At 48.8% G+C, this 23,020-nt stretch overlaps 3 protein-coding genes across 4 annotated transcripts in view; 1 reads left to right on the top strand and 2 right to left on the bottom strand.

The window, feature by feature from the left end:
• LOC130404585 (cytochrome c oxidase assembly protein COX20, mitochondrial) overlaps positions 1-2,628 on the top strand; it is a 2,788-nt gene extending 160 nt beyond the window's left edge. The window contains exons 2-4 of the mRNA XM_056609400.1: positions 568-679; positions 1,480-1,543; positions 1,648-2,628. Of these exons, the coding sequence (XP_056465375.1) occupies positions 568-679; positions 1,480-1,543; positions 1,648-1,828 (357 nt within the window). The 3' untranslated portion in view covers positions 1,829-2,628. The remainder of the gene's footprint in view (positions 1-567; positions 680-1,479; positions 1,544-1,647) is intronic.
• On the bottom strand, positions 2,440-15,478 carry LOC130404583 (high-affinity choline transporter 1-like). The gene is made up of 8 exons (XM_056609397.1): positions 14,831-15,478; positions 13,383-13,496; positions 8,675-8,830; positions 6,931-7,079; positions 6,531-6,674; positions 6,277-6,430; positions 5,939-6,156; positions 2,440-5,468 (listed from the first exon to the last, which is right to left on the bottom strand). The coding sequence occupies exons 1-8, from the start codon at positions 15,012-15,014 to the stop codon at positions 4,923-4,925; spliced, it is 1,665 nt and encodes a 554-aa protein (XP_056465372.1). The 5' UTR covers positions 15,015-15,478; the 3' UTR covers positions 2,440-4,922.
• Positions 15,479-22,716: 7,238 nt separating this feature from the next.
• Positions 22,717-23,020, bottom strand: part of LOC130404584 (deubiquitinase DESI2-like) — a 3,978-nt gene continuing 3,674 nt past the window's right edge. The window contains exons 5-6 of one of the 2 annotated variants that reach the window (XM_056609399.1): positions 22,899-23,020; positions 22,717-22,805 (exon numbers count right to left, since the gene is read on the bottom strand). The exon at positions 22,899-23,020 is cut by the window's right edge and continues 27 nt beyond it. In XM_056609399.1, coding sequence (XP_056465374.1) covers positions 22,717-22,805; positions 22,899-23,020 — 211 coding nt within the window. Of the gene's footprint in view, positions 22,806-22,882 lie in introns of both variants that reach the window. The other variant, XM_056609398.1, reaches the window with a different exon arrangement.

A 23,020-nucleotide genomic window follows, 5' to 3' on the forward strand; every position in this document is an offset into this window, starting at 1 on the left:
AAATAATATCAATATTACAACTTGTTAGCGTTTATTTTGGGCTGGGCAAGGTCAACAGTAATTGATAACTTTGTTATGGTATGTTGTGTTATGTTGTGTTATGTTGACATGGTCTATTTAGCTCTTCATACTCTGAGCTTCGATACATAACGCTGTCAGAGTGCTAAGCTAAGCTAACTAGTAGTAGGGGACTGGAACATCCGGCCTGTGTCCTTCAAAATAATGTTCCTCCGTGATAACCCTACCGCCGACTGTAGGATGCTCCCCTCCAAAATAAAGGTCCTCCATAATAACCCGACCGCCTACTGTAGGCTGCGACCCTCCCTGCTCAACCGGGGACACTAGTGGAAATGGATGTACATTTATATTGTATAATACCTACCGTATAAATATATTTACAATGCGTAATGTATTAAGTTAAGTATTGAGTAATTCATTTATCATATTACATATTAAGTATCGTATTATCGTGTGTGTGTGTGTGTGTGTGTGTGTGTGTGTGTGTGTGTGTGTGTGTGTGTGTGTGTGTGTGTGTGTGTGTGTACGAATGTGTAACCCTCGTGGCAGGGCTTCCGGATGCTGGGTATCCTGGATGTGAAGACCCCCTGCGCCAGAGAGGCGGTGCTTCACGGGGCGGGGGGGGCCGTGGTCTCCGGCCTCATTCACTTCCTCACCACCAGTAAGCCTCCGTCAACACGACTAACCCATCAGTATTACTATACACCAATCTATTAATATTACTTAATACAATAAATAATATCATTATTTAACTTACAGAAATAGATATGTAGGTATAGATGTATGTGTATATAGAGGGATATATGTGTATATATATATATATATACTCCATTGGCTTCCAATTAAACACAGAATCAACTACAAAATCTTACTCATCACCTACAAGGCCCTCAACAGCCTAGCCCCCCCCTACCTTGCCGACCTCCATCGCAACGCCCCCTCCCGATTCCTCAGGTCCAATTCTGCCAACCTGCTACAAGTTCCACGGTCTGAGCGACGGACTTGGGGTGATCGGGCCTTCTCAGTTGCTGCCCCCACCCTTTGGAATTCACTCCCCTCCCACATCAAAGTCTCTCCAACCCTCTCTTCTTTCAAATCTGCCCTCAAAACATACCTTTTCACACTAGCCTTCCCCACCTAACTCCCACCTTATTCTTCATGCTTAACCTCTGTTTTTCTTTTATTCCTAGTCTGTCTTACATAGTTTTGATAGGGCAATATGTAAAGCGTCTTAGAGTACCATATTAAGCGCTATATAAATGTCATTTATTATTATTATTATTATTATATCTGTTTATAGATGGATATGTGGATATTTATAAATGTATATTTATAGATATATATATATAGATAAATATGTGTATATAGATATAGATAAATGTGTATATATAGACATGCATATCTATATGTATATAAATATATGTGTATATAGATATAGATGTATATGTCGTCTGTTGGCAGGCCGAGTGCGCCGCTCGTTTGACGTTGGTTTCGCTGGCTTCATGCTCACCACGCTGGGATCCTGGTGAGGGTCCTCGATACGCACCCCGCTCCTCACTTCAATGTGTTTACTGTGTGTTCAGTGTCTTCAGTTAGGTGTGTGTCTGTGTGTCTGTCTGGCGGTCCCAGGTGGTACTGCAGGACCGGTCGGGCTCGGCTGCTCGTCCAGCAGAGAGTCCTGCAGGATGGACTCAAGAACAAGGTGGCCTTCGAAGGAACCAGCAGGGACCCAGGCACCAAGACCCCCAGAGACCCGGGCCAGCTGGGACCCCCAGAGACCATGAACACCAGAGACCCTCAGAGTCCCTGACCAGCAGGCACCAAGGAACCCCCCCAGGCCCCTGACCAGCTCAGACCCCCAGAGACCAATACCCCCCCCCCCCCCCAAGACCAAGACCCCCAGAGACCCGGACCAGCTGGGATGAAAAGACCCTCACCAGCTGGGACCCAGAGACCCCCCGGACCCTGACCAGCTGGGACCCAGAGACCCCCCGGACCCTGACCAGCTGGGACCCAGAGACCCCCCGGACCCTGACCAGCTGGGACCCAGAGACCCCCCGGACCCTGACCAGCTGGGACCCAGAGACCTCCCGGACCCTGACCAGCTGGGACCCAGAGACCCCCCGGACCCTGACCAGCTGGGACCCAGAGACCACCGGACCCTGACCAGCTGGGACCCAGAGACCTCCCGGACCCTGACCAGCTGGGACCCAGAGACCCCCCGGACCCTGACCAGCTGGGACCCAGAGACCACCGGACCCTGACCAGCTGGGACCCAGAGACAAAGCCCCCTGGGACCCTTCTGGACTTGGTCTGTACCTTATTGACCGAAGGAACAGACCCAGTCCAGTGGTGACAGATCCAGTCCAGAAGGGACAGACAGAGTTGTTGGAGGTTCCCTCCATGAATTACAGTATATTTAAATATTAAAACATTCAGGATGTATGGAAAATGATTTGTCTTTTTATTTATTGTTCCATTTTTATTGAACGTCGCTCTCACCAGGTAACCCGAGTATTTAGGGCATCGCGTTACCAGGCAAAACAAATGAGTTGTACTATTGTCGTCGTGGATTTCAATTTCATATAAAAGTATACAAAAACGCCCTTAAAAGTCCTCCTCTTCGAAGCAACAAGGTACCAGTAGAAAATGAAAATGAAATGTAGTTTAAAGTAATCTGTAGAGCGAAGGCACTGCACGCTGTCGTACCAAACACGGGGGGGGGGGGGGTGGAGTGCTCATCTGGTCCAGAGTCCTGCTCCGATCCAGCAGAAGCTCTGATCCAGAAGAACCTCTGATCCAGCAGAACCACTGATCCAGAGTCCTGCTAGAATCCAGCAGAACCTCTGATCCAGAGTCCTAGAATCCATTAGAACATCTGGTCCAGAGTCCTAGAATCCAGAAGATCCTCTGATCCAGAGTCCTGCTACGATCCAGCAGAATCTCTGATCCAGAGTCTCTGGAATCCAGCAGAACCTTTGGTCAAGAGTCCCTGGAATCCAGCAGAACCTCTGATCCAGAGTCCTTCCAGAATCCAGAAGAACCTCTAATCGAGGAGAACCTCTGGTCCAGAGTCCTAATATCCAGCAGAACCTCTGGTCCCAAGTCCTGCTCCGATCAAGCAGAACATCCCGGGGAGACGGCTCAGAGACGAGGCCAGGGCCCACCATGGAGGGCTGAGCATGACCCTTCCACAGGGTTCTAATCATCATTTCCACAAGGTAAGGATTAGGGCCACATGAGAATTTTATTTTTGAGTTTGAGTCAAGAATAAAGTCTGAATTACAGATAGGCTACCTGCAAGGAACCGAATCCAGTGAGTGATTTAGGAACATACCGGAGGGGAACCCCACGCTCCATGGTCCCCCAACACTTAAGTCTGAGTTGAAACTAAACTCAAAATGAGAAATCAAATGTGGCCATAATCCCCTTCAGTAGAAACCTTTTATGTACACACAAAAGTTTCTGAGGTTAGGCTGACTTTGTGTTTGCTAATTAAGTGTTTATAGGCACAAATAGGAAGTGAATGAAAGTGAAATGGCCGTTATTAACCCAGACTAGAGCTTGTCTGACTAGAGGTTAAACTAACTCATGCTGTGTCTGAAATCGCTCACTTCTATACTTACACTTACTTTTTGAGTGCACTTTGAGCAAAAACAGAGAGTGTGCCAAAACGCAGTGCACTGGAAGTACCTCGGTGGCGCACTCAAAACTATCTAAAACTTGCGTGTGGACCGATGGACACTTGCCACCCTCAACGGCCGCCATCTTGTCTACATACGGAGGGGGCGGAAATTTCAAATGGGAAAATGGAGGACATTGTAACATTTGAGATCGACGTGCTCTACAAATGTAAATAAATTACACATATTTGGTTATTTTTTCAGTACAACTACAATGTTTTGGGCTGTATCCAAACATTGTTTTTATGTTGTTAATTCTGTAATGAGTTGGTATCAAGAACGATACCGTGAATACTGCTAGATCGCTCATACAGGCGACTAACGAAAATGATCAAGCCGAAAAAATAAATACCACAGAAGAACCGTCAAACTGCAAACTAATTTCCTATAGGTGAGCGAAGGCTGTTTTGACAGTGTACTGTAGAAATGAGAGCACTGCGCCTATAAGTGTACTGTAGGGAATTGCACTTACGTAAGTGCGCGATTTCAGACACAGCACCAGACTAAAGTTCGTCTGACTAGAGGTTAAAGTAACCCAGACTAGAGCTCGTCTGACTAGAGGTTAGACTAACCCAGACTAGAGCTCGTCTGACAGGAGGTTAAACTAACCCAGACTAGACTTTGTCTGACTAGAGGTTAAACTAACCCAGACTAGAGCTTGTCTGACTAGAGGTTAAACTAACCCAGACTAGAGATCGTCTGACTAGAGGTTAAACTAACCCAGATTTGAGCTTGTGTGACTAGAGGTTAAACAAACCAGAATTTAGCTCTTCTGACTAGAGGTTAAGATAACCCAGACTTGAGCTCGTCTGACTAGAGGTTAAGATAACCCAGACTAGAGCTCGTCTGACTAGAGGTTAAACTAACCCAGACTAGAGCTCGTCTGACTAGAGGTTAAACTAACCCAGACTAGAGCTCGTCTGACTAGAGGTTAAGGTAACCCAGACTAAAGCTCGTCTGACTAGAGGTTAAACTAACTCAGACTAGAGCTCGTCTGACTGGAGGTTAAACTAACTCAGACTAGAGCTCGTCTGACTGGAGGTTAACTAACCCAGATTTGAGCTTGTCTAACTAGAAGTTAAACTAGCGTCTGAAGTGAGACGGGGGAGCAGCCAGCGTTCTCCAGTTGGGGGTTCGGTGTTTGTTTGGGCAGCGTGCGAGTACCTTCAAATGTGGATTCTAACAGGTGGACTCTAACAAGTGGAATCTAACATGTGGACTCTAACATGTGGAATCTAACATGGGTTCAGAAACTTCGGAGGCTTCATGCTCCAAGGCCTTGGTGCTGAGGTCCTCCCCTGGGACTTTGGCGGCCCCTGGTGGCTGTTTGCGGTGGACGTTGAAGACATCACAGCAGGCAGGCAGAAGGCCGGCTTTGAACAGCCGGGAGGACAGCCAGGAGAAGGACAAGATGGCAGCCAGAGACGACAGCATGCAGATGGTCCTTATGGGGGAGTACTGAACATACACACCGTCCACCAGAGTGCATCCTGGGAAATGGATGACTGGTTGAATCCCCAGCAGGGGCTCCCCACACAGCAGCCTCAGCAGCACCCCCGTGAAGCAGCCCAACACAGCCCCGTAACCGTTGGATATACTGAAGAACAGCACGCAGACGAGCTGGGGCAACATGAAGGTGTAGGTGAGGTCGGACCTCAGCATCCACATGAGCAGAACACTGCTGTCCTGGAAGGTGAGGGCCGTCCCCAGCAGGCCCACCAGCACCACCGATGCCCGGATCACCAGCTGGACCTCCCTATCCGAGGCCTGGGGAAACACACATGTGTCTGGGCTCATATCGAGGTCTACACGCTAGTCTGGTGTATCAAGGTCTACACGCTAGTCAGGCGTATCTGGTCAACACACTATTCTGGTGTATCAAGGTCTACACCCTAGTCTGATGTATCAAGGTCTACACGCTAGTCTGGTGTATCAAGGTCTACACGCTAGTCTGGTGTATCAAGGTCTACACGCTAGTCTGGTGTATCAAGGTCTACACGCTAGTCTGGTGTATCGAGGTCTAGACGCTAGTCTGGTGTATCGAGGTCTACACGCTAGTCTGGTGTATCGAGGTCTACACGCTAGTCTGGTGTATCGAGGTCTACACGCTAGTCTGGTGTATCAAGGTCTACACGCTAGTCTGGTGTATCAAGGTCTACACTGGTCTGGTGTCTTGAGGTCTACACTAATCTGGTGTATCGAGGTCTACACTGGTCTGGTGTATAATGGTGGGTTACCTGTGTTCTCAGGATGTTCTTGTAGATGCTCGAGGAGAAGATGGAGGCAGCGGACAACAAGGCCGAGTCGGTGGACGACATAACAGCCGCCGCCACGGCGCCGATGCCGATGATGGAGATGTAGGAGGGGGTGAGGTAGCTCAGGGCGATGGGCAGGATCATACCCGTCTGTCCACGCTCGTAAGGAGACGGGGAACCATAGGCTGTCAAGTTCCAGTCTGCGGGTCAAAGGATAGACGGGTTGAGAGACAGAGAGAGAGAGACAGACGGGGATAGAGAGGCCGGTGGTGCTAGTGGTGGTTTGTGGGGTTGATGGTGTTAGTGGTGGTTGGTGGTACCTGTAGAAGCCGCCACAGCTCCCAGTAGGATGGGGGGGATGCCCAGAGTGGGGACGATGAAGGCGGCGGCGAAGCAGCAGGTCTTGGCGGTCGCTGATGAAGACGCTGACAACGTCCTCTGGTGGAAGTTCTGCAGACCCAGGTTACCTAAGCCCTGAGAGAACCAAACCCATCAGACAGACAGATCGAGCTACATAGCAGATATAACCATCATGTGGAAGGTCTGTGTGTATGTATATATATATATCTCTTACCAGCAGCAGGAAGTTGTCTATCCACAGCCACACCCCCCCTGAGTCCAGAGTGCCAACCCAGGGGGGCTGGAAGGAGTTGTTGAATGCCGTCACCGTGATGTCTGCAGCAGCTGGGCTCATCATAGCGAACGGGACGCACAGCCACTGTGGACAGTGACGGGAGGTTAACAAACTGTAGGTTAAAGGTTAACCCTGTAGGTTTTAACAGGTTAACAAATACATTTAATACTTTTTAGTAAAAAAAAATATGAATACCTGTGTGTGTGTGTGTGTGTGTGTGTGTGTGTGTGTGTGTGTGTGTGTGTGTGTGTGTGTGTGTGTGTGTGTGTGTGTGTGTGTGTGTGTGTGTGTGTGTGTGTGTGTGTGTGTGTGTGTGTGTGTGTGTGCATGCATTGGTCACCAGGCTGATGAAGATGAGTACAAGCTGGATGACGTCGGTGTAGGCCACTGAGTACAGCCCTCCCAGCAGTGTGTAGCTGATTGCCACGGCAGCACTGATCCAGATACTGACGCTGTAGGACAGGTCCAGGATCACCGACATGGTGACACCTGCACACACACACACACAGACGCTGAGTACTGGTCCAGGATCACAAACCAGTGACACACACACACACACACACACACACACACACACACACACACACACACACACACACACACACACACACACACACACACACACACACACACACACACACACACACACACACACACACACACACACACACACACACACCAGAAGCCACACACTATGAACACACACACACAATGAACACACACACTATGCGTTTCCGTTGTCCGGTAATTACCGGTCATTGACCGGAAAAAAATGAAGAGGACCGGAAATTCAATGTCTCCGATCAGAATGACCAATGGAAATAAATCTCTGCACAATTTGAATTGTGTTGAAATATGATACAGTGGTCATTTGTTTAGCCAATTCATGTAAAACAATGAGGGTTTTGATTGCCGATATTTCCCACCACTATCCTCGGCCGGGTCGGGCTGGGCCTTTGATCGAGCGTTTTCTCTTTTTTTTAATCATTGCTTTATTGGCCTAATCTGAGGAGAAATCTATGCCATAAACAAAAATATTATAGGCCTTTATTACACGGGTCTTCTCAATGCCGTGGAACGCTCCGTTCACTTGCATGGGTAGTAAGTAGTCCGGTAACTTGTCAACCCCAGCGTCTTCGGTTGCTAAGTGACGTCAACGTTTGGCGGACTATTTCACTGCTGATCAACACTACGACTGCTGGTAACGAATAATCTGTAAAAAGACACACCATGTGAATTTTTTTTTTCGTTTTGGCAAGTAGCTGTGTAATAAGCGGGATAATGTATAGAATGTCGCCGGTCATTATCGAAAAATAAGCCCCTTCAGGGCGAAGTCGGGATTATTTTTCCGATAATGACCGGCGTTCTATACATTACCTTAGATATATATTTAGCAGAGTAGGCCTAAGTAACAAATGTGTACAAAGTTACACATGTATGAAAAAAATGTCGGGTTGAAATCGGGCTCGGGCTCATAATTACACTTAATGTGTCTGGCCAGGCCGGGCTCGGCCAGAACGTGCACGGGCTCGGGTCGGGTCGGGTCTGATTTTCTGGGCCCGATCTAAAAACGTTAAAATGAATCCTTCCAGGTCACATGACCTGTTGCACATTTTCTGCAACATGCACGTTTGCATTATAACAAAAACATAAATAAAACATAAGATCTCCCCCCACCGGTGGGTCTTTCTTTTCTTGATACTAACATTAATTCTAAACAGCGTTTTACACAGTAGCCTATAATAGGAAATGTAAATCAGCGTAATTTAACACTGACTGTAGCTTTTTATGGGTAAAGAAGCAACGGTGAAGGACCGTACTAAACGCCCTATCATTGTATGGGTCTGTAAAATGGTCATCACATCAAAACAAATGTATTTATTAAGCACCTTTAATAAAAAGGTAATTGGTTGGGGGGAGATCTTATGTTTTATTTATGTTTTTGTCATGCCTGTCTACGCTTCAAACTTGTGCATACTTTTCGGTGGGTCACAGAATTTGGTGTAACACCGGCACCAATTTTTTTCTAGCGGAAACACTGACACACACACACACACACACACACACACACTAAGGGGTCGTACCCAAACCGATCAGGGTCCCTGCGACCCACATGACCTCTGAGGCCAGCGCCGCAACAGCCAGAGTTGCCGTGGTAACGCTGCCATACTTGATGTGGAAAGGATCCATCATCGTCACGTAACGGTTGTCTCTCATTGGGCCGGCGAAGAACACGCCCCCTTCAATACAAACACACAAATACATTAGTACAGAACACGCCCCCTTCAATACAAAAACAAAAAATTAATTAGTACAGAACACGCCCACTTCAATACAAACACACAAATACATTAATAAAGAACACGCCCCCTTCAATACAAACATGAACAAGTTAGTACAGAACACGCCCCCTTTAATACGTGAATAACTGTACAGAACACTCCCCCTTCAATACAAACACACAAACACATTATACAGAACATGCGCCCTTCAATACAAACACAAAAAAATATTAATACAGAACACGCCCCCTATAATATATGAATAAACAATGCACATGAATATATTAACTATATCCAATTAACGGTCTCAGCACACATGGAACTATATCAAAATAAAGGTCTCATACTACCTGCAACTATGTCAAAATAAAGGTCTTATAATACCTAGAACTATATCAAAATAAAAGTACAATAACAACCAAAACTATATCAAAATAAAGGTATCATAATACCTGGAACTATATAAAAATAAAGGTCTCAGAAGCCTTATTTGCCCTCATACAAACAAATGTTAGTTTGCCGTATTAACGATAAGTTATTAGTTCTGTTCCATTTATTATCTAATTGTTCTGATTATTATTTTTGTTATGGATACTTAATTTAAAGACAAGTTCACAAAGAGAAGTTACATCCAAAGACAAGTTCACATAGAGCAGCAACATCCAAAGACAAGTTCACATAGAGCAGCAACATCCAAAGACAAGTTCACACAGAGCAGCAACATCCAAAGACAAGGCCACATAGAGCAGCAACATAGTGTTCAGATGGTTCAACGTAGCGTTTAGACGGTTTAACGTAGCATTCAGACAGTTTAACTTGGCGTTCAGACGATTTAAAGGTCCCATGGCATGAAAATCTCACTTTATGAGATTTTCTTACATAAATATGAGTTCCCCTAGCCTACCGATGGTCCCCCAATGGCTAAAACTTGCGTTTGGTGACGTAAAACGAGCACTAGGTGTCCGGCTCGCCCTTGAAAAAACGGAGGCTCAAGCGCACTGATTTGGAATGTGGTCCCTTATGTCGTCATAAAGGATCTAAGCTCCTCCCCTTTCTCTACCTTGCCCGCCCAGAGAATTTGGCCCGCCAATGAGACACAACCGTGCGAGGGCCACATGTGTGTGTCTGCACACACTGTAACGCAAGTGTTTCCGGTTGGTGTTATGGCGCATAACACATCGGTTCTTTGACATCTCTTGTATTTCCACAACGTGACTGTAGTTGGGGTTATCTCAGCCATGGTTGAGAAGAAATTGATGGAAAGGGACTTTGGCTTTGACTCCCTAAAGTACATGAACTGCGACATGCTGCCTGCCGCCGGTTGCCGCGCAGCACCACCGCCGCGAAGCAGCACCGCCCGGTAGCGAGCAGCCGACAGCAGGCAGCCCGTGGTTCAGTCTACTTCAGATTGATGTGGGTGTGAAAGAACCAGAGACGTTGGAGAAACCGACAGTCGTTTGTGATTCATAATATCGTCCGGAGGCGCACACAGATTTTTTCCGTGATCATATGTATTATATGATATAAATATCTATGTATTATATGATATTATTTAGATATAGAGCTCCAGGACTGTAACGCAAGTGTTGTACACTTCCTTGTTATTTTGATAACCGTTCTGCTGTTAGTGTTATGGCGCATAACACATCAGACTCTCTCTCGCCTCTGGTATTTCCACAAGGAGACTCGTAGTGGGGGTTATCTCAGCCAAGGTTGAGAATGAATTGGGGGAAAGGAGCTTTGGCTTTGACTCCCTGAAGTACATGAACCACGACATGGAGGAGAAAGGGATTGACCGCTGCTGAGGCGGTGGTCCCTCGGCAGCAAGGCTCCGGCGGGAGGCAATCGCGGTCAACAATCGCGGGTAATAATCCCCTTCACCTCCATGTCGTGGTTCAGTCTACTTCAGATTGATGTGGACGTGGAAGAACCAGAGACGTTGGAGAACGCGCCGCTGTCGTTTGAGATTCATAATATCGTCTGGTGGCTCACACAGCTTTTGGCCGTGATAATATATATTATAGATATCTATGTATAATATGATATTATTTAGATATAGAGCTCCAGGACTCCCGTGTGTTCTATAATATTTACAGAACACGGCTAAAGGCTGTGTGCGCCTCGCCATTGCGATACATCCACTGTAATCAGAGCGCATGGTACCGTGGCTGCAAGCCGCTCAGGGCCACACCCCCAGCCTCCTCCTTGACCCGCCTCTCTCCTCCTCATTTGCATTAAAGCTACAGGCACCGAAACGGCCCATTTGGGGAAAGCTCAATGTGCGACTGACTCGTAGTGGCTGTAATTCTGCACCACGGCTGAATTTCGGGAACGTCTTCAAATACTGTGTTTGGGGCCTACTAAAGCATCCATTAAGTAGCATGCCATGGGACCTTTAACGTGTTGTTCAGACAGTTTAACGTGGCGTTTGGACGGTTAAATGTAGCATTTAGACAGTATAACGTAGCGTTCAGATGGTTTGACGTAGAGTTTCGACAGTTTAACATAGCATTCAGATGGTTTAACATAGCGTTCATGTTTAACGTGGCATTCAGACGGTATAACGTAGCATTCAGACGGTGTAACGTAGCTTTCAGACAGTTTAACCTGGTGTTCAGACGGTTTAACGTAGCGTTCAGACGGTGTAACGTAGCGTTCAGACAGTTTAACCTGGCGTTCAGACGGTTTAACGTAGCGTTCAGATGGTTTAATATAGCGTCCAGGTATAACGTGGTATTCAGACGGTATAACGTAGCATTCAGACGGTTTAACGTGGCGTTCAGACGGTTTAACGTGGCGTTCAGACGGTTTAACGTGGCGTTCAGACGGTTTAACGTGGCGTTTGCAGCTTATTCCGTGTGTGTGGGCAGAAGGAGAGAGGGCTTCACCAGCTGGGCCCCGGGGGACTGTAGAGGAATGCGATTAGCGGTCCAGTGTGCTCGTTGCTGGTATGATAAGAGGCTTGAGATATAAGCAGGTCCTTTCCCCAACAATGCCTTGACAACAAATACCAACGTACACTGGAACAGGAAGTCTTAATGAACCTCAAACTCATTGGGTTCATTTGTCTCTTCCCTGGTTAGTCAAAATATAACCAACCTATCAACGGTAACTCATCATCCAAGGGATGGTAGTTACAGGGTTATTTTACAGGGTTAGGGTTAGTTTACAGGGTTATTTTACAGGGTTAGGGTGAGTTTAGAGGGTAGGTTTACAGGGGTGGTTGTCATGGCGGTGGTTGTCATAAGACCCGTTGGTTCTCATGGGACCTGGTGCTTGTCATGGGGCCCAGTGGTTGTCATGGGGCCCGGTGGTTGTCATGGACCACGGTGGTTGTCATGGCGCCGCCAGGCGTTGTGTGTCACGGGGCCCCGGTGGTTGTCATGGCACTGCCAGGTGTTGTGTGTCAAGGGGCCCCGATGGTTGTCATGGCGCTGCCAGGTGTTGTGTGTCACGGGGGCCCCGGTGGTTGTCATGGCACTGCCAGCTGTTGTTTGTCTAATCCCGTTGGGCCGATGACGTCCGGCCGTCGGAATGACACGAGGACAATGAGAGAATTCCCGAGGCCGACTATAAGCGGAGCCTCCTGACCCGCCTCGTCGGGGTGACACGGGAGAGTCGACACGGCCGCCACCGCCTCCTACTCCTCCTCCTCCTCCTCCTCCTCTCTCCTCTCTGCCTAGAGAGCACTGTGAAACACAACACCTCCTCTCCGCTGGCTGCTAACTGATACCTCCGCGTCTCGCTGGCCAAGAGAGGATTCATTCTCCTCTCTGCCCTGCCTTCACTTGCTCTCCTCCCCCAGGAGCCCTGCTGTATGAGGGCCCGTCCACCTGGTTAGCCCTGGTCATTCCTGGTTAGCCCTGGTTAGCCCTGGTCAGCCCTGGTTAGCCCTGGTCAGCCCTGGTCAGCCCTGGTTAGCCCTGGTCATCCCTGGTCAGCCTGTCTGCTGTCTGTTCGAACCCTGACCTCTATTCTGTGTGTCTTTGACCTTCAGACGTTAGCTCTCCACTGTCAACATGAGTCCGGTTCAAAGGAGGCACCAGGCAGAGAAAACACAAACAGGTGCAGAGATGTTTGGAGACCGAGAAGGCGTGTTTTGATGTACACAGAGATAAATACACACGTAGATACACACACACACACACACTTTATGTAAAGGTGTGAAGCGTGTGTGTGTGTACATGTGTGTGCGTGCAGCAGTGTGTGTGTGTGTACAGGTGTGTGCGTGTTTGTAAAAGTGCGTGCATGCAGCTGTGTGTGAACAGGTGTATGCGTGCAGCAGTGTGTGTACACGTGTGTGCGTGCAGCATTGTGTGTGTTTACACGTGTGTGCGTGCAGCATTGTGTGTGTTTACAGGTGTGTTCGTGCGGCAGCGTGTGTGTTTACAGGTGTTTTTGTGGGGCAGCGTGTGTGTTTACAGGTGTGTGCGTGCGGCAGAGTGGGTGTGTACAGGTGTGTGCGTGCGGCAGAGTGGGTGTGTACAGGTGTGTGCGTGCGGCAACGTACCAACGAGGAAGCAGAGCGTGGCTGTGACAGGCATCACAGCCCAGATCAGCCCCATGGAGGGGTTGTAGACCGCCTCCGCCGTCCCAACGATGAAGCCCCCCCCCACCCAGGTAGCTGAGAGACACACACACGTTAAAGAAGGAGTTGCATTTGGTATTGCATAACAATGGATTTGTACCAAAACTACGTAGAAGGGTTAGTGTGTTGTAGTGTAGCGTTGGTGTGTTGTAGTAGGATTGGTGTGTTCTAGGGTTTGTGTGTTGTAGGGTTTGTGTGTTGTAGGGTTAGTGTGTTGTAGGGTTAGTGTGTTCTAGGGTTAGTGTGTTCTAGGGTTAGTGTGTTCTAGGGTTAGTGTGTTGTAGGGTTAGTGTGTTGTAGGGTTAGTGTGTTGTAGTGTAGAGTTAGTGTGTTGTAGGGTTAGTGTGTTGTAGGGTTAGTGTGTTGTAGTGTAGGGTTAGTGTGTTGTAGGGTTAGTGTGTTGTAGGGTTAGTGTGTTGTAGTGTAGGGTTAGTGTGTTGTAGGGTTAGTGTGTTGTAGTGTAGGGGTAGTGTGTTATAGGGTTAGTGTGTTGTAGTGTAGGGTTAGTGTGTTGTAGGGTTAGTGTGTTGTAGGGTTAGTGTGTTGTGGGGTTAGTGTGTTGCAGGGTTAGTGTGTTGCAGGGTTAGTGTGTTGCAGGGTTAGTGTGTTGCAGGGTTAGTGTGTTGTAGTGTAGGGTTAGTGTGTTGTGGGGTTAGTGTGTTGTAGGGTTAGTGTGTTGTAGGGTTAGTGTGTTGTGGGGTTAGTGTGTACTAGGGTTAGTGTGTTCTAGGGTTAGTGTGTTCTAGGGTTAGTGTGTTCTAGGGTTAGTGTGTTGTAGGATAAGTGTGTTCTAGGGTTAGTGTGTTGTAGGGTTAATTTGTTCTAGAATTTTTGAACAATGAATCCGTCGTATATCTAACGTAATAATATATATTAAATATAAAAGACAATCAAAATGTCCAAAAAAAATATTTATTTAAAAAAAGTACGCATCAGATGCGCAGACAAAATTAGGATTTCGCTGAAATCCTTACATGACTCCTCTCCGCCTCTAGCACACACACGCTCTCTCACACATCCACCCACACGCACTCTCTCTCCCACAGACACACGCACGCTCTCTCTATCTCTCTCACACATACATTCACACGCACGCTCTCACTCACAGACACAAGCGCTCTCACTCACAGACACAAGCTCTCTCTCTCTCTCTCTCTCTCTCTCAAACACACGCAGGTTCTCTCTCTCACGAACACACGCACGTTCTCCCTCACGAACAAACACGAGAGCGCTCTTTATCTCTCTCTCTGACACACACGCACGCGCGCATGCACACGGACGCACACACACACACACACACACACACACACAGACACCGACGCACACACACGCACGCACGCACGCACGCACAGAGACACGCAGCCACTCACCGGTCATGGTGAAGATGCCGACCACCAGATTGATTCCGCGGTTCCCAAGCAGCGTCATCTCCGTCATGTCTCCCCGCGTCTTCTTCGCCTCTCGTCGGGATTTAAAGGAGGCCCACACTCCGGTCCCGAGGACCAGGAGATAAAATAGGACCATCACGACCACCCCGGCGACGTTCACAGCCATGGCGACCGCAGCATCCGGCTCTCGCTCCGAAATGAGCTCGTCAGTCTGCCGCGTGCATCAGAGCAGAGCTCCTCTGACGCGCGTGACGCTCACTGACGCCCCGCTGAGCGGATTGTGGGAACGACGGCTGGAGTCGGAGCTAAAGCACCAACCCTAAACCACACCTTATTCACTGCGTCTTATCTTAAGAGACGATAGCAGAACAATGCCTTAACGTCCTAACACAGGCTGGCACGATGCCGAGCAATTAGGCGGCAACAGATGATACGCAGCCCGGGGCGGCACAAGAAGAGGATGTGAAACCCAGACAATAGGAAACACAGAGCATTACTACGAGATAACAGAAACCAGTAGTACAGGCTGCCCTAAATGGCGCACACTGATTGGAGGTTGATTGAGCGAGCGCGCAGCCGTCCTGATTAATACGGTATGCGACACATTTTCCACACAGCGATTTATTTATAGCGCTCAGTGAGTCTGTCCTTGGCCAAGGATACATGCCGCTAAACCCTGACGACTGCTTACGGCCAATAGGAGAGGTGCGGCCGGCCCTCTGTAAGCCAATAGGAGAGAAGCGACCGGTCCTCTGTAAGCCAATAGGAGAGGAGCGACCGGTCCTCTGTAAGCCAATAGGAGAGGAGTGACTGATCCTCTGTAAGCCAATAAGAGAGGAGTGACCAGTCCTCTGTAAGCCAATAGGAGAGGAGGGACCTGTCCTATCAAACAGTTTGATCCCAACACATCAAAGAACAAAGGACAAGGTGGCAAAGGAGCATCAAAATCCAAGGCGTAATTACAAACCTTAGAACAATATCCCCCTAGTCACAAATTTTACAACCAATATTATCCTAGAATCATTAGAACCGATATCCTCCTAGTTACCAAGAACACCACAGATCCACCGTAACTGTGATCGAGTGGATCTGTGATCCAGTCGATCAGACTGTAATCCAGTGGATCTGTGATCCAGTCGATCAGACTGTTATCCAGTGGATCTGTGATCCAGCGTGTCTGTGATCCAGCGTGTCTGTGATCCAGTGGATCTGTGATCCAGGGTGGATGTGACCCACTGGCTCTGTGATCCAGTGTCTGCAGACCTAACACGCCGTCAAGGTCCCTCTGCCCGCTCCGTTCCTGTGCGTGCATCGGGTGGGCGGGGGCGGGGTCTTAATCCAGACAAGCCCTGACTGGTAGGGGCGGGCCTTTGTTCCTCACGTGCCCACACGCTCGCACACACACACAAACCCACACAACCACATACAATCGCACCAGACACACTCTCACGTGCAACCAGACATACAGAGGGAAACATAGACAGACAGACACACAGACAACCACACACACGCACACAAATACTTCAGGAAATCTGCATACATTAAATCTGCCATAACTGCTATTTTTTACACAATCCATACCAATTTTAATCAGATAAGTCCATAGATCATGTACAGCATACCTGTTTTTTACTTTAAAGCTATGGGTCTTAAGAAGAAAGATTTAGCAAAACATTCACTGTACAGCAGAATCTATCCTTACAGACATTATGGGTCACATGGGTTCAGCATGCAAAATAAAGCATTTACATCATCTTACTACGTCTTACTTCATCTGACTACACCTTACTATGACCAGAAGTTATAGCGCCCCCTATGGGGGAATCCTAGCTGTTCTGTGTATCTTCAGTATGAATCCTAGCTGTTCTGTGTATCTTCAGTGTGAATCCTAGCTGTTCTGTGTATCTTCAGTATGAATCCTAGCTGTTCTGTGTATCTTCAGTGTGAATCCTAGCTGTTCTGTGTATCTTCAGTGTGATCCTAGCTGTTCTGTGTATCTTCAGAGTGAATTCTAGCTGTTCTGTGTATCTTCAGTGTGTCCTAACTGTTCTGTGTATCTTCAGTGTGTCCTAGCTGTTCTGTGTATCTTCAGTGTGTCCTAGCTGTTCTGTGTATCTTCAGTATGAATCCTAGCAGTTCTGTGTATCTTCAGTATGAATTCTAGCTGTTCTGTGTATCTTCAGTGTGAATCCTAGCTGTTCTGCGTATCTTCAGTGTGAATCCTAGCTGTTCTGTGTATCTTCAGGTAGCGGTCAGGCTGCAGGTTTAGTTTCAAGAATCCGCTGCTAGTTGTGGGATTAGAAAGCAACTGGCTTCCATTCCCACAGCCTAACATGAAACCAGTAAAAGCTGCGGTCGACCCATTCCTGCAGCCCATAATAAGCATCCTGAGGAAACAGAATCCAAAATAAATAGCGGGCGCGGTGAGGCCAGGGAAGAGGAGACGAGAAGGTTTCATGAGAGTGAAGGATAAGATTAACTAGCATAACATCAGCAGCTGTGCTGACAGTTTTCAGAGAAGAGGAAACGCTGCTATGCTGTTTATGATCCTGCAACATGATTCCCTAACCAAATCCTCCACTAGGGGGGGGGGGGGGGTCCCTAACCAAACCCTCCACTAGGGGGGGGGGGGGGGGGGGGGGGGTCCCTAACCAAACCCTCCACAGGGGGGGGGGGGGGTAGGAGATCAGGGTAGGAGACAAGGAGACACAGGGTAGAATACAAGGAGACAAAATGGTAGGAGACAAGGAGACATGGGGTAGGAGACAAGGAGATACTTGGTAAGAGACATCAGGGTAGGAGACAAGGATACATCAGTGTCGGAGACAAGGAGACATTAGGGTAGGAGACAAGGAGACACAGATCTAGGAAACAAGGCGAGACAGGGGTAGGAGACAAAGGGTAGGAGACAAGGAAATATGGGGTTGGAGACAAGGAGATACTTGGTAGGAGACATCAGGGTAGGAGACAAGGATTCATTAGTATAGGAGACAAGGAGACATCAGGGTAGGAGACAAGGAGACACAGATGTAGGAGACAAGGTGAGACAGGGGTAGGAGACAAGGAGACAAAGGGTAGGAGATAAGGACACATCAGGGTAGGAGACAAGGAGCCAAGGAGACATCAGGGTAGGAGACAAGGAGACATCAGGGTAGGAGACAATGGGACATCAGGGTAGGAGACAAGGAGACATCAGGGTAGTAGACAAGGAGTCAAGGAGACATCAGGGTAGGAGAGAAGGAGACACAGGGGTAGGAGACAAGGGGACACAGGATAGGAGATAAGGAGACACAGGGTAGGAGACAAGGAGACACAGGGGTAGAGGACAAGGAGACACAGGGGTAGGAGACAAGGGGACACAGGGTAGGAGACAAGGAGACAGGGGTATCAGATAAGTAGACAAAGGGGTAGGACATAAAGAGACACAGGGGTAGAGGACAAGGAGACACAGGGGTAGGAGACAAGGGGACACAGGGTAGGAGACAAGGAGACAGGGGTATCAGATAAGTAGACAAAGGGGTAGGACATAAAGAGACACAGGGGTAGGAGACAAGGAGACACAGGGTAGGAGACAAACAGACAGGGGTAGGAGACAAGGAAACCCAGGGTAGGAGACTAAGAGCCAGGGGTAGGTGACAAGGAGACACAGGCTAGGAGACGAGGAGACAGGGGTAGGAGACAGAAGGTGACCTCTGTGTGGTTTCCGGAGTCGCGGGGGGGTCATGTTACCATAACATAACGTACACACTGCAGACCCCCTGCAAACACGATAACACACGAATGTTCAGGGTTACAAAATCCGCTCTGTGGGCACTAAATTACTCTGCTCACTTCTAATATATCTTACAACTGTCACCAAGGTTGTATTAACTATCACCAGGTTGTACTAACTATCACCAGGTCTTACTAACTATCACCTGCTGTACTAACTATCACCAGGTTGTACTAACTATCACCGGGTTGTACTACCTTTCACCGGGTTGAACTTACTATCACCAGGTTATACAAACTATCACCTGTTGCATTAACTATCACCTGTTGTGTTAACTATCAGCAGGTTGTACTACCTATCACTAGGTTGTACTATCTATCACCAGGTCGTACTTACTATCACCAGGATGTACTATCACCAGGTTGTACTAACCATCACCTGTTGTAATATCAGCAGGTTGTACTATCAGAAGGTTGTACTATCACCGGTTGTACTAACTATCACCAGGTTAAACTAACTATCACTAGGTTGAACTATCATCAGGTTGTAGAATCACCCATCTACTTAATATCACCAGGTTAGTACCAGCTTTGCTAGCCAACAAGTCAGTCCGACTGTTTAATTGACTGACTGTTTTTTGACTAACCATCCGTCTAACTGCTGCAGTCTATTTTTAGTCCAAACAGCTGAAGATATAAATAGAGTGAACCCAAAGAGCTGATTGGCTGGCTGGCCAGCAGCGTTGCTCGTCCAGTGATGTGATTGGCTGTCTGAAGGTCTGACGACTTCAAGAGGAAGTATTGTCTAATAATACTACAAATCCTCATACTATTAATAATAATATGCTAATCCTTATAATAGTATTAATCAATACTAATACTACCACTAATCAAATAATAATATGAATAAATACCTTATATCGAAAAAAAGACATTTAACAAATGATATTACTACTACTACTCCGACAACTATTACTACAATACTATAAAAACATACTACTAACAATACTCACCAACACTCCCCTGTCCCTCATAAACATTCACCTCATTAACATTCCCCTGTCCCTCATTAACATTCCCCTGTCCTTCATTAACATTCACCTCATTAATATTCACCTGTCCCTCATTAACATTTACCTCATTAACTTTTACCTGGTCCTCATTAACGTTCACCTCATTAACATTCCCCTGTCCCTCATTAACATTCACCTCATTAACATTCCCTTGTCCCTCATTAACATTCACCTCATTATGATTGACCTGTCCCTCATTAACAATCACCTCATTATGATTGACCTGTCCCTCATTAACAATCACCTAATTATCATACACCTGTCGTCATTAACATTCACCTGTCCCTCATTAACATGCCCCTGGCGTCATTAACATTCACCTGTCCCTCATTAACATTCACCTGTACCTCATTAACATTCACCTGTCCCTCATTAACATTCACCCATCCCTCGTTAACATTCACCTGTCCCTCATTAACATGCTCCTGTCGTCATTAACATCGGCAAATCATTGTTTACATAAAAAGGAGAAGACAAATGTACATACCCTCACATTTATTGAAATGTATTGATCATTACAAAGTGTTTAGAGAGCCCTCTCTCTGGCTGAGAGCTAGACAGACGGTCAGCGGGACAGACAGACACTGGAGGACAGGTCAGTCGGTGGCCAGCAGGGCACCCTAGAGGCCAACATGGAGACGGCTGCTGGATCTCATGGTCACCTTTTAGTAGAACTAACAACTATAAAATCAGTGCCTGGCCTGTAAACAAAGGTTTGAAGGAGTCAGCGACCATGTGGCATCAAGGTCACATGTTCACAACGACCACATGTTGTATTATTATAAACATTACATTCTTACATACATGTTCAATAAGCTGCCCTGAGAAATGAACAGAGTAGGGGAGTGAGTAGGGGAGTGAGTAAGGGAGTGAGTAGTGGAGTGAGTAAGGGAGTGAGTAGTGGAGTGAGTAGTGGAGTGAGTAAGGGAGTGAGTAAGGGAGTGAGTAGGGGAGAGAGTATGGGAGTGGGGGGCAGTAGGGAAGCGAGTATTGGAGTGTTGGGTTACCACGGGGCTACCAGGGTTAGGGGACCAGGGTTAGGGTAGCAGGGTTAGGCTACCAGGGTTAGGGTACCAGGGCTAGGGGACCAGGGTTAGGGGACCAGGGCTAGGGGACCAGGGTTAGGGGACCAGGGCTAGAGGACCAGGGCTAGGGGACCAGGGTTAGGGGACCAGGGCTAGGGGACCAGGGTTAGGGTACCAGGGTTAGGGGACCAGGGCTGGGGTACCAGGGTTAGGGGACCAGGGTTAGGGTACCAGGGTTAGGGGACCAGGGTTAGGGTACCAGGGTTAGGGTACCGGGGGGCTACCAGGGTTAGGGTACCGGGGGGCTACCAGGGTTAGGGTACCAGGGTTAGGGTACCAGGGTTAGGGTACCAGGGCTAGGGGACCAGGGTTAGGGGACCAGGGTTAGGGGACCAGGGCAGGGGTACCAGGGTTAGGGTACCAGGGTTAGGGGACGAAGGGTTAGGGTACCAGGGGTAGGGTACCAGGGGAGCGGTGTGGAAGGTTCACGAGAAACCTTCCAAAAATGTAAAAGGTCATCTTATAAAAAAATGCTAAAGGTTGTTTCAAATCACGGCAACAGTGAAGGAAGGATCTGTTGAGAGAGAACACAAGGTGGAGCTCACAGTGGAGGAGGAGCTCACAGGAGGACCTGACAGAGGAGGAGGAGCTCACAGGAGGAGGAGGAGCTCACAGGAGGAGCTCACAGTGGAGGAGGAGCTCACAGGAGGAGCTCACAGGAGGAGGAGGAGCTCACAGTGGAGGAGGAGGAGCTCACAGGAGGAGCTCACAGTGGAGGAGGACCTCACAGGAGGAGGTGGAGCTCACAGGAGGAGCTCACAGTGGAGTAGGAGCTCACAGGAGGACCTGACAGAGGAGGAGGAGCTCACAGGAGGAGGAGGAGGAGCTCACAGGAGGAGGAGGAGCTCACAGTGGAGGAGGAGCTCACAGTGGAGGAGGAGCTCACAGGAGGAGGAGGAGCTCACAGGAGGAGGAGCTCACAGTGGAGGAGGACCTCACAGGAGGACCTCACAGGAGGAGGTGGAGCTCACAGGAGAAGCTCACAGTGGAGGAGGAGCTCACAGGAGGAGGTGGAGCTCACAAGAGGACCTCACAAGAGGAGGAGGAGCTCACAGAGGAGGACGAGCTCACAGTGGAGGAAGAGCTCACAGGAGGAGGTGGAGCTCACAAGAGGACCTCACAAGAGGACCTCACAGGAGGAGGTGGAGCTAACAAGAGGACCTCACAAGAGGACCTCACAGGAGGAGGTGGAGCTCACAAGAGGACCTCACAGGAGGAGGTGGAGCTCACAAGAGGACCTCACAAGGGGACCTCACAGGAGGACCTCACAGTGGAGGAGGACCTCACAGAGGAGGAGGAGGTCACAGGAGGACCTCACAGAGGAGCTGCTAAGGCCTGTTGGAAAGCCCTTGAGCAGGGCAGCAGTGTGTGGAAGGAGACCCCACCGAAACATTTCTGTCCTTCAGTAATGTTGACAGGCTTAGGGTTACGGTCAGGCACTTAGAGATCAGGAGAACACTGAGCCACATGTTGGTCCACATGTTAATCTACATGTTTGTCCACATATTGGTCCACACGTTGGTCTAGATGTTGGTCTGCCCCTCATGTTGGTCTGCTCCTCATGTTGGTCCACATGTTGGTCCACATGTTAGCCTAGATGTTGGTCTGCTCCTAATGTTGGTCCACTTGTCGGTCTTCATGTTGGTCCAAATGCTGGTCTGTTCCTCATGTTGGTCCACATGTTAGTCCTCATGTTGGTCCACATGTTGGTCCACAATGTAAGTCCACATGTTGGTCTGGTCCTCATGTTGGTCCACATGTTAGTCCTCATGTTGGTCCACATGTTAGTCCTCATTTTAGTCCACATGTTGGTCTGGCCCACACGTTGGCCCACATGTTGGCCCACATGTTGGTCCACTTGTTGGCCCACATGTTAGCCCACATGTCGGTCCACATGCTGGTAGGTTACTGTAGTGTCCGTGGAGTTGACCTGAGGCACCAGCAGGTTTGTGGCTCTCGGTGGAAGACCCTCTGACATCTGGGGGTGGTCCTCACAGGACTACCGACGGGGCTGGTGGCGGGAGGGGGGGCGGCTCTCTCGGGGCACGGGCGGACGTGAGGCGGGGGAGACGGAGGCCAGGGAGGCCGGGGAGACAGAGGCCGGGGAGGGGGGGGAGAGAGAGTGACGGGAGGCGGGGGAGATGGGGGCCAGGGAGGTGGGGGAGGTGGGGGAGGCCAGCGATGCGGCGGCGTCCTGGCCCTGCTCCAGCCCGTGGCGGAGGCTGGTCTGCAGGGCTGCGGGGGTCAGCCAGTCCCGCGGCAAGCAGCCCTGGAGGAACGGGACGCAGGAGCTGAAGTAGGCC

The sequence above is a fragment of the Gadus chalcogrammus genome, chromosome 15 (genome assembly GCF_026213295.1).
Source record: "Gadus chalcogrammus isolate NIFS_2021 chromosome 15, NIFS_Gcha_1.0, whole genome shotgun sequence".
Classification (NCBI taxonomy): Eukaryota; Metazoa; Chordata; class Actinopteri; order Gadiformes; family Gadidae; genus Gadus; species Gadus chalcogrammus.

What these genes read in the sequence shown, in the direction of transcription:
- LOC130404583 (XM_056609397.1), bottom strand. Translation starts at nt 15,014, where the DNA reads ATGGCTGTGAACGTCGCCGGGGTGGTCGTGATGGTCCTATTTTATCTC. An exon ending in TAGACAACTTCCTGCTGCTG is followed by an intron (nt 6,431 to 6,530) that starts GTAAGAGATATA and finishes TGGTTCTCTCAG; the next exon opens with GGCTTAGGTAACCTGGGTCT. An exon ending in AGAACATCCTGAGAACACAG is followed by an intron (nt 5,469 to 5,938) that starts GTAACCCACCAT and finishes GTGTTTCCCCAG; the next exon opens with GCCTCGGATAGGGAGGTCCA.